General features: G+C 44.9%; 1 protein-coding gene across 1 annotated transcript in view; it reads left to right on the top strand.

Moving 5' to 3' along the window:
* The window catches only part of LOC146222327 (neurexin-2-like), a 282,700-nt gene that overhangs the window by 54,934 nt on the left and 215,707 nt on the right, over positions 1–12,059 (top strand). The window contains exon 10 of the mRNA XM_084691157.1: positions 2,154–2,273. Coding sequence (XP_084547283.1) covers positions 2,154–2,273 — 120 coding nt within the window. The remainder of the gene's footprint in view (positions 1–2,153; positions 2,274–12,059) is intronic.

Raw genomic sequence — 12,059 nt, 5'->3', positions numbered from 1 at the left:
TTAAAAACAAGAAATGGCGCAAATATTGATCGTTTTCCACTCCGCCGACATTCTTTTGTTGCTAATACCTGAGGACAGGCTGCCAAACATGACACATTTTCTCGCATCTACCTCTCTCAGTCTCTCTTTTTTTTTGCGTGTTTAGCCATGTTACCGTGTTTCTTCAAATAAACGCTTCGGCATTTATTAAATAACGTTCATTTTTGGTGCAGCATTTATTCGAAGAAACACGGTAATTCAGACAAAGGAATTACCTCAGGAGCTCATTTATAGTCCAATCTGCATATTCATTTATGGCAGGAGGCAAGGCGGGGTCAGTGGCTCGTTCAATCTCACGTTGATTGTGATTTATAAAGGAAAGGTGCGCAGGATCTGGCGTACAACCTGTTTTATGCATGTGAATATTTCTGTGCGTAGTTACTTTTTGAGTTTTGGCCTTACGCCATCTTCTGGTATGAAAGCTGCGCAATCCTTTATACATGAGGCCCCAGATGTCTCACTCTACCCCCAGCTGTTAGCTTCAAAAACAGGTGTCAATGTAAAAGGGTTACGTATTGAGTAGTTGAGTACTGTTAACATTAATGACTAGCACTTATTGTCCCTTCAAAATTTTCAAAATTTGCTTTAGTTTTATTTATATCGACTCCCCTAAAACTCACCACAATACCTCTCCAACCAAAGCTGAAGGCTTCATTCAGGTTCTGATCATGCTGTGGTTGATCGATAACAGCAGGTAGTGCAACATGGCGATTAAATTGTGATTGACTTCAGTACTAACAGAGGCAATATGTTTAATTAATAGCTCAGGGGATCCTTTATTAATTAGTGATTAATATAGTAATAAGCTCTGTGGGCAATTAAAACATAAACTGATAAAATATAGACATCTAACTTGGATGGCCGTTTTGGAAATTGGGGAAAACTATCTCTTGGGAAGCATTTATTCATCTGTCACAAGTGGAGCATTTTAATTGGGCTTTTTGAAAAAAGCCCAAATGTTTGTTTGTCTGCTGAAGCAAATTAGTTTGGCGTCAAACAATTTGTTGCATTTGTGTTTAGTTTAATTGAGTTTATAATGACAATAATTTGTTCATCCCTTTTTGGTGTGTGCTTCTAGCTTTCTTCAAGCTAGGGTCTCTCACTGGTTGTAGTAGCCCAAACTTAGTTTTATAGTAACACATCTACATGAACACACCTTTTTTGATTTCCTGTGCCCAATATGTTCCCAGTGTCTCGATGCTGGTACATGCAATCGAATGAACCATATGTCTTAAAGACCCACACTATGAAGCAGTTAGAATAAGTATGAGGAATTCCTTTGAGAAATGACAATGGTGGATTCTTTTAATTGACAATTTAATGTCTTCAGCCATCCATGTCTAGGTTGGGAAAGAAAATTAAAAAATACTGATTTAACTGTTTTAAATCCAAGTTTCCCCACAATTGCAACTTTAATTGACAGATGCGTACCTCCTGACTGACGATCACACAAGTTTTAACCTTGAATTATGCCACATTCAATCTGAATTTGTTTTATAACAAGCCTTGATCAAATCATGTTCAGCTGAAAGAACCACCATTGTGAATATAATTCTCCATATCAATGTAAAATAAAAGCCAATGGATGTCAAGGAAGCAATCACTGACAGGAAATTGTTCAATCACTCTGTGGACAGTGGATGTCCCCTCTGTGTTGCAAATATGTGAAACAAATTCTACCTACTATAGGTTGACCAAGTCCAACATGATTCCGAGGATTTATTATCTCACAAGGGGAAAGCCTGCTAAGTCATACCTGTGCCCTGGGGAAGATGTATTCAGTGTTGTGCTTCTCTGAGAGTTACACACTGATCATAAACAAATAAAACAAGTTTCCATGAAATTGCACAAGATTGTAAAACAGCCAACAGCAGATTTTACTCCAGTCCTAACAGAATCAATCCACCGGAACTTCCATCTGGGACCTAGTTCTCAGCCAAGCCAGGACTTCTTTTCTAGGTTTACAGCAATTAGCAGACTCTCCCAAAATAGATACAGCACTTGATCTCCATGACTCAGTAGGCTAATTAGCATGTCAACTCTTCTACAATGAATTTGCTTCTAGGGGTAAGTTCCTTGACTGCCGCCAAACTTGTTTACCTCTGTCCCTGCAGGACCCAGCACCACCTGTACGGAGGAGTCGTGCTACAATCAGGGCGTGTGTCTCCAGCAGTGGGAGGGCTTCACCTGTGACTGCACCATGACGTCCTATGGAGGCTCGTTCTGTAGCGACCGTAAGTAGGGACGCCATTTTGTCTTGGTTGGGAATGGCTGTGGATGGGTGGCAGGTGAGATGGCGGCTGGATATAGTTTGCTTGAGCTGGGTTTCCCCAAAAAGTGTTTTGATGGTTGTTATGTTGTGGTCAGGTTAGGACGTGCTTACGGTTACGTTGTGGTTGTGCTCTGGACACCTCTACCACCTATTTGCTGCGTTCGCTTTTCTCCAGCTCATTTTAAGAGCGGTAGCTTGGGAACGACTACTGAGATATGACAGGTCACTAGGTCATTTACCACTGTCAAGGTCTTTTAAAATTGACAACATTCGAGGAAAAATCTGAGTTTGAGAGCCTCTCTATTCTCCCAGCTAGTGGATGGTTGAGAAGTCAGCATTGGTCAGAGTCTTCAGGCTGTCTCGCAGAGCTGCGAGCAGCCCCCCTCCCCTCACCCCCACTGTGAGAAGAGCCCCAGGGTCTGGCTGCTACACTGTGGGTGGCCCAACTCATTGATGCAGTAGGCTGGACTCAAGACATGAAAAGAGATTCACGGTTTCGGTCCAAGGATATCAATCGGCATGCCAATTCTAAATGGTGTTGTACTAGGTTTTCCTGGTACAGGCTGGTGTTTTATGAACACGTTAGATCCCTGACATACTGTTTTGCCTGTCAGACACCAGGTGAGAGAACGATCTAGTCATATTCAGGTTGAAGGTGTCATACGGATGTGTTTGCAAAGGATTTATTGTCGTTTACTGGAGGCTTATGAGGTGTTAGCAATAAGCCATAGCCCCCCACAGATTAAGATTGAATTGGGGCAAAGGGACATTTTTACTGTACACTTATTTAGCACTTCACCGCTGATATTGGAAGTGAAGTCAAGACTTTCAGCATTGTCTCGTACACGTTCCACAACAGATCCAACAAGTTTTGTACGAGGAGCAGAACTGTCGCGCGTAGTTTTTGTTGTTGCTTCTGTTCTTGCTGTTGATAACAGTGTTGGTATGAAAGATTGTGATTGGCCTTGACAGTGTGGTGCTGATTAAAAGGACGGCACAGCGCTCTGTGCACTCCAAGAACATTGGAATGGAGAGAGAGAGAGAGAGAGAGAGAGAGAGAGAGAGAGAGAGAGAGAGGGGAAGATAAAAACCCCTCTCCACGACAGGAGAGAAACAGAACGACATCCCTCGCTCCTTCAGAGAGGGAGATGTGGAGGGGCGGGGGCAGATGCCTGCGTTCTCCCAGCTCTGGGGCAGGCTTAGGTATTAGTGAGTTTGATATCCGGATTTCTCAAGATGGTAGATAGTAATATGGTGTGAGATGCCAGTAAGAGGGCTTCACTCTCACGCAGGGGAAACACCCGGAAGCCGTAGAGAGAAGCTCTTGAGTGTGTGTTTGTGTGTGTGTGCAGACAGAAAAAAAGAGGGAGATCTTTGCAGCAGCCAGCCAAAAGTCTATCCCATTTTGCACTAGGAGGCACTTTCTGACTCACCAAAATAATGTAAGCAATGTGGCATTAACAATGTAAAATCTCATTGAAAAAAGATTTGCTTCATTGGTATTTTAAGGAAAATCTAACTGTCAGTCACATGATGTAGAATATTTACTCGCAATCTGCCGTCCAGTGGACATCCCAGTGGAGAACAAAGTAATTTAGCTCCAATCACACTAGTTGTAGTAAGTGACAAACAAATGGAACACTTCTGTCAATCAATCTGTCAATGAGAGACCAACAGCCTCATTGCTTTCACTGGGGTGAAAAGTACGGAAAAGAACATTGAGCACTCTGGCCAATTTGTCAAATGTTTACTAGAATACATTGCTTTGATGGAATTAACCAATACACCCCAACCTTTGTTGTTTGTAAACAGAATGTTTATTAAGTATCTGGAGGTCTATCTGGCTGCTGGCAAGGTGTCCCCCTACCATAAGCTGGAAGTGTAATTTGCATACAGTGCTGTGTTGTTTGTTGTTGATTGTAGTTTTTTGGTGTTTTTTCCCTGAACAATAAATACAGCCGAAGATTGATATTTTCTTACAAAGAATGACATCAGTCTGACTTGAACATCTCAGTCCTTTTCACTTTTCAACTTGTTTAAAAGAGAGCTTAATGAAGACGTATCCTTGAAGACTTTCTCAGCTTTCAATGCATCAAATGCAATACTTTGCTGAAAGCGTCACTTTCAAAACACGTTTTCTTCAAGCGATCCATCGAAAAAGGTAGGCGTACTTTCCAGATGTATTTGTGTGCACTCTTTCTCTCCCTGTATTGGTTCTACTGTCATAAAATAGGTCCAAGCCGTAACAGCTTTGCATCCACCTTTCTCTGAGGACAAGGTTTCTACCTGTGGCATGTGTAAGCACAACTCTTTCACAATGTTTTGAGTGTTTCCAAATTCGTCTCTTACTGTACTGTGTTTCCTGAAATAGCTTCCCACAGGTTTTATCCTCCAGGTCATATCCTCTCCTGTTGCATTCAGGATTTTGGCGGTGTGTGTGTTGTTTCCTGATGTGGATTGTTTGAGGTGTGTATAGCAGGACACTTGTGTCCTCTGCTTGAGGGACAGGTGGCGTCGGTCTGCGCCCACACCATCCGTCTAATCAGAGAGTATGAATTTGTTTAATCAAACGCTAGGATTGAAGTACACAACACAAGTCACAAAGGAGCAGGTACTTGTTATTGCACTCTTAATCGTGCCTACGGCCTTAGTCCCATGTTCACACACAGACACCCATATGCACACACACACACACACACACTTAACTCCACGACAGAGAAATGAAAATCAATTTAATTTTCTCCTGAAGAAGAAAAAAGACTTTGAATAGAATGACGGCTTTCCATTTACTTTTTTATGTAAAAAAAGAAGTACAGCTCCTGGAATCTTAAATGGTCATAATGATTCTCTCTGGGCGACTGGCAGGGCTCTTTGTGGCCCAGCAGGCCTCCTCTTCCACAGTTGTGAGAGGGCCTTTAGCGGGGGTAATGTGTGTGTGTGTGTGGCCCATCTGAGTGTCTCTATCACCACAGCCAGATGGCTGCAGTGGAGATGAGGATGGGACTCATGAAAGAGTGAGCAAGACACACATTTAAGTGTACACACACACACACACACACACACAGACACACACAGACACACACGCACACACACACACACACACACACACACACAGACAGAGTGGCAGTCACTCAGGCCAAACACAGTTGTGTAATGACGGATGCACAAAATAACCTATTGTGTCAAATGCTTTGCCAGCACTGGTAAAGGCTTCTTAATGATTTACCTTCAAATTTCATGAGTGCACGTATCCAATGTTTCCATGTTAAGGAAACCCTCCTTCAGTGACTGCCGTCAGTCAATGCATCAGAGGCGTTGCCAGACATACAAATCTACTGGGGAACAGGCCCCTATTCATATCTGCAATGTATGAATACAAATAAACAAATCAGCATTTCGAATGTTAAGACCTTTGATTAGAAGTATGACAGGTGCAGCCCTTTTAGAGCAAACACAAAACAAAACACTTAGAAAGCAACATGTCATTCAATCCTCATCGTCTTAACTGACACACAACGACACGTTCCGGTTGAATCCTTCCATCCCGAGGTACGTCTCTTTAAAGCTTCGCACATCTTCACTGTCTGGCGGGGGGAACATCGGGGTATCATAGACTGCAAGAGGCCTCTATATCCAGAGCAGATGGCTCTGTGTTATCTCCTAGAAAGGCTGTTGTCTATGATCTAGCCTTCAGGCTTGTGCTGCTAATGCTCGGGGTACAGCTTGTTCATGTCCTTTGTCACACAAAATCTCCTCTGTTATGTGTGGCCGACTACACAGTCACTTCTAGGACCCGATGCTCTCCATGGTAGAGATAAGTACCTGTTTCATTGAGGTATGACTGGAGACTTGTGTGCATAGGGAAGTTTTGTAGACATCAATAAATGGTTTGTGTAGCTTTGGTTACCTTTGAAATATTTCGTTTATAATGATGCAACAGATATTGCAAGTTTCATGTTCAAAGCATGCCTATCCAAATGACTAATTAAGGTCATTTCATCTGAAAGTAAAATGCTCAGTTTTCTATGAGTTAGTCACACAAAACTGTAAACCCCCACTCCTTCATTTCTCCTCTCAAATATTTACTTGTGAGACTAGCGTCTCGATTGACAGTCGGATGGCGGTGCAGGTGTTTGACGAGGTTAAAGGTCACCACAGACCTCAGCTCTGGAGACGCAAGAAATCCTGTACCCGTTTGTCGAAAATCATCTCCCTTTTAGTCCCCTGTCGGCTGCACACTGTCTCTGTGTGGAGAGTTTGAGACAAAGCCATTCCAAGAGGTGCCTGGTCCTACTGGAGATGTTCCATGGTTTGTAGAGGGGCCGTTGTGTATGTGCCTTGGAAGGTTTCGTCTCAGTGGTTGGTGCAGGTGCGAGTCGGATGCAGGAGGAAATTGGCAAATTCTCCCACGTACATTTCCTCTGTGCAGTTCCTTTTCTGCCACCGTGTACACACACACACACACACACGCACATCCTGGGAGCTTTTGTTTGTTATTCAGCTGCAGTGACATGTGATTGACTGGCCTATTTGTTTTGCGTTGCTTCTGAGTGGAACACTTGGTATTCCACTGTAACGGAGTCAGAGAGTGCCTGTGTGTCTATGCATACCACATGTGGCTTATGTTACGAGGAGTGTGTGTGTGTGTGCGCGTGTGTGTGTGCATGTGAGATGTGTCTGTATGTGAGAGGAAGGGATGCAGAGAATGAGCTAATTTGTCAATGCTGATGTATTTTCCGTGGTTGTAACTCGCAGGCTGTGTGTCGTATACGCTTGCCACGACAGACACTGTACATCCAGCTCTAGTTGCTTTGGAGGTTGGCTATTTGTCTGTCATCTGTTTGAAAACAGCTTTCTTTTATTGCCCAGCACATTGTCATAAGTTTTCCGTCTACAATGTGCATGCACAGTCCCTACCGGCATTTCATTGTGTTTATCTACACAACACTTACTTGTGCAGTAACTTGCATTTGACTTTCTTTGCAGTTGTTTGAAACTATTCCACAGAATTCACAACAATCCTAGCAGTGACCCTAACTGTAATCCTAACCCTCACCTTTTGCCTAAAAAGTGTGAGCCATTTTAATGCCTACATGAATTGACTGCACCTGCATCAAATGGCATTCTGTAAACAAAGACACGCAGATAATCAATAATTCATAGTCCCAAATCCATTAGAGATGTAATTAGTACTCAAACACTATGTGTGTGTGGGGTGTGTGGTTGGGTGTGTGGTTGAGTGGGTGGGTGTGCCCATGAGAGAGAGAGAAAGAGAGAGAGAGCGCACATGAATACATTTTGCACGTGCGTTTGGCTTGCATTGTTCTAATGAAGCCAGTTGCTGCTGCTCCATGTCGTCAAGCATACTAAGTGAGGTGTCGTCTCTCTCCCCCAGCTCTCTCACCCTCTCTCCACCTCTTTCTCTCACAAATCGCTCACACTCCCCCTCTCACGCACACACACACACACAAGTCATTGCACTCGCCTCAACCCAAACACAGCCGATACACATATCCAAACAAGGACCCGATCCCACTTTATCCACCTTTCGCTTCAAACCTCACTCACTGCATTGACATTGCCGGCTCCACCACTGCCAGGCAAACAAGGCACGGGGCCCGGGCTTCGGAGAAAGAGATTGACCCTAACAGCCGTGACTCACACAAAGCAACGGCCTCCCTCCATCTAGGCCTGCTCTACCTCCACCACCCTGATGAGAGGCGATCATCGAGATGCATGCCCTGTCATGCGCCTTCATACAGGGACCCAGCAAGCCATCATCAGTGTGTGGTCCTGTCCAATCCAAACCAGAGAACACTTCACATGAGCCTGGTCGCCTGTTGAGAAGCTTGAGAGGGAACAGGGAGCGCGGGGTTCACGCCTTCGTTTTGGGGATGACTGTCTTACACCAGTTAGCTTCAGAGAACCGAGACGGGCTGAGATGGGGGGTCGGTGTGACTTGAACGCGGAGCCACACGGAGCAACGGCGTCATGGCGTTAGCCCCAGCTGAAACACGGGTGTGTCAACTCAGGAGGAATGAGTAAACAGGAGTGGATGTCACTCTATGGACGCGGGTCCTAAAAAACAACCGTCCCCCCAAACCCCCGATCCAATAAAGGAAATAAACATGCTTCACTGGAGAAGTCGTGAGGGATGCTCAGCAAGCATGACTGTGCATGCTCGCTCTCCCCTGGAACATTTCTCTTTATCGCTGTCTCTCTCTCTCTGTCTTGTTTTCTTGGCTTGTTGTTGTTTATATCTTTTCCCTCCTCCTACAACGCCTCTCTTGAGTCTTTCTCTCTCTCTCTCTCTCTCTCTCTCTCTCTCTCTCTCTCTCTCTCTCTCTCTCTCTCTCTCCCTCTCCTTCTCTTCACCATGTTTCTTAGGCAGGCCCTGAGAGGTACCGCACGACCCCAGCAATTAATGAGCACCTCATTAGACAAGAAACATGGCGTGAACTTCACATAATTGTATGCCTGTGTTTATGCTTGCCCGTAAACACGACCAAGGCATTGCAATATTCGAGGGAATCTTCCATAAAGAAATGCAAAATAGAAAGCTGAAGAGGTCACTATCTTTTGGGACCAGAAACTGTGGGCATGGAAGGAGGGGCAGAAATAGGAAGAGATGGAGAGTGAGTGGGTGAAATAGTGTTTGGGCATTGAGAGCCAATTTTGACTTCCCGAAAAGAGTGGAGGGAAAGCCCATTGAGTCTGGAGTCACGGTGTTTGAAAGCTACGAAAGGATTGGTCAAGGGTTGATGGAGGCATTCTCTGGTATTTCATTGAAATGGTGGTCTGAGAATGTGACACAAACCCTATGGACAGGTTACTTGTTGGTCTGCTACTGGATCAACAAATGAATTATACAAGTTAGCAAATGATTATGTCGTTAGACTTGATTCATTTTCAAATGAGATATTGTATTCAACTCAATAGAGTACAGTTTATTCAGACTTCCTTTTCACCTGCGCTCCAAACCAAAGCCTGGAGCAATCTGACTTACCATCCTCCTTGTTGACCTATTCTTAAAACGACTTTTTGCAACTGAGACGTCAATTAGTTCCTAGATTGCCTCCCTTTCTCAGTTTCCATCTATCTGCTAGGTGTGTGTATGTCATTAGCTCTGGCAGGTTAGCCTAGCATCTGTCACGTCCTGAGGGCTGGAGTGCTCCACTCCTCAATCCCACTGGACCATGCAGACCTCAACTCTGTCCGCTTTTCTGGAGGAGCAGAAGATATTCTCAAACCGTCCCTTAGTAATTACCAAACTGATTGCTTCTTAACTGTAACATGTATTAAAGGGCAATTAATGGCTTCTGTAATTGCTTCGAGACCGCTCTCTCCTCTTGCAAAGCTTTATCAAAGACTGGGTGTTACACTTCACAGTGAAGAAGGGGGTGGGAGGGAGAACTGGGAGGGAGAAGGAGGGGAAAAAAAGAGAGGCAGGAAAGTAAAACAGCAGGAAAGCAATTACTTCTTGGAGCGCCGGGCTATATTAGTAAATTGTGTTGTTGACGGTTTGTAAATCACAGCACCAAATGTCTGATCAACATCAACACTGGCCTGGAATGGGTTCACAAGCAGGTACACACACGCACACACACACACACACACACACACACTCCACAATAATTACAATAAAGACACAATCTCCTCACACAAATATACTCATAAACATGAACACACACACACACACACCCCACATAAATGTACACACAGGCATTGAATATCCTATTGTCATAGTTCAGTGTCTTTCTGCCAGTCTGACTGTGAGAAGGGACTGGTTTACTCTTGAAAATCCACAACACTTGTCTGTTGTCTCTCAGTTCTTCCACCAATTCCATCCACTCAAAGGCTCAATATCACTCATTGTGTGACTGACTATGATCCAAGGTTGGACAAAAAGAATTTGCATTGAATCCGTTTGCCTTGGACAATGCTCCCCAACCTGTGGATATAGTTTTGGTATGTTGTGATATTACACAATCATTCTGATTGTCAAAGTTTTTTAAACCTTTTGTTAGGCGGTTCAGAATGCACCATGGACTGTGAATGCTCGAGTATCTTACTGGAGAAAGATTGCTTGCTCCTGATTTCTCTCTTTCTTTGACTTGTGAAGTAAGCTCAAGTGGAAATGCAATGCAGTTTTGCCAAACAAACCCCATACTTAGCTTACAGTGGCTTGCGTTCACACAAAGTGTGTACAAAAATGCAGAAAGAGGCTCCATTCCCTCATGTCCCATGTTGGTCTGCTCAAATACAGCCTTTTTTGCGCCCCCTTTTTTGCTGGCATTGTTCTTCCTTTCAACTCTTCCAGCTCCCCCCTCATGTTAAATAAATGCAGTTCCTGTCGAGTGTGATGGAGACGGGGGGGTGACAAGTGTGTGCGTGTTAGCTCCCCCCAACAGTGAATGGAGGCGGTTAGGATTGCAGAGAGGTATGGAGGGCTGATGTGAATGGAAGGAACAGGAGGTTTTTTCGCTGTGCTTGACGTCAGGGGTGCTCTTTGAGAACAAAATTGGGCCCGCACTTAGGGCCCGCCTTTTATGACATCATGGGTGCGCTCGCTGCTTTGTCCGGTCACCTGTAGAGATGCTTGATTGGCTCTCTCCCCGTCCCCCTGTTTGCCCCGTTCTAGACATAACGCACGCACACACACACACACACACACAGACAGCCACAAATTCATGTACACACACACACACACGTAGCATCAATACTGCTCCCAGCACTCCCTCTCTCGCCACCCTTCCCTACCTGCTCCATCTCTTGTCAGCGATTGTGTGGACGGTGAGCCAATCAATACCCATCTTAGCTAACCTGTGGACAGCCTAGCCTGCATTTTCCACAGATCAGTGCTTTTGCAAAACACCTCAAGCCTATCGTGCAGGGCTGCAGAAGTTCATGTGGAAAACATATACCAACACACACACACACACACACACATATGCACAAACCCAACACAGGATTCACGCGAGAAGCCGCTAACCAGCCAAGACGTGCTCTCTCCATCTCTTCATCGCTCTCTCTAGCACACACACACCCTCACGTTCTCCTTCATCCCCTCTGCTAATCTGTCCCACGGACAGTCCATGCAGCCAGCCGCAGCCAGAACCCAGACCCCCTGCAGGGAGCGTAGGTGAAGGCCGAGAAACACCCTGTGGTAGATCAGGGTTTGCCAGGGGAGTCCTTCGTCTCCTCCAGCCTTGCAGAGTAGGGGGATATATAGTGGGCACATAGTGGGCTCCAGTACACGCATACAGGGATGGGAAGTTATTCACGTAGTCTTGGTTGCAAACGAACAAACCCCATGCTTAGTCACACTTGTATTTGTTGTGGCAGGAGCAAAGAATCCCCCCCACACACAAACACATGCACACGCATACGTGCACACGCTCTTTCCTTCGACAGTAAACATAAGCTGCTCAAACACAGAGCCACGCTTTCACACCTGACTGACCACAGTGAGCCATCGGTGCTGGTCGCCGGTGTCAGGTCACAGATACTAAAACACTTGAAAACTGACCATACATTTGAATGTCTCGCCACTGTGGTTCTCAATGCATTGTTGTGTGCGTCAAAGTGGGTGTGGGTGAGAGAGCAGAAAGGGACAGTTTGTCATTAGAAACACTGACAGCTTGAAATAATGGCTTATGCTGCAGGGGTGTTTAGATGCCTAGACCACAATACTATGGGATGTAAGATATTATTCTCAGAATAGTGTGTCCTGTAATATCACACACAC

This window comes from Hypomesus nipponensis, chromosome 25, assembly GCF_054491055.1.
Source record: "Hypomesus nipponensis isolate SF chromosome 25, ASM5449105v1, whole genome shotgun sequence".
Taxonomy (NCBI): domain Eukaryota; kingdom Metazoa; phylum Chordata; class Actinopteri; order Osmeriformes; family Osmeridae; genus Hypomesus; species Hypomesus nipponensis.
The sequence above is the reverse complement of the archived record's forward strand: the minus strand, read 5'-3'. Positions and strand labels throughout refer to the sequence as shown.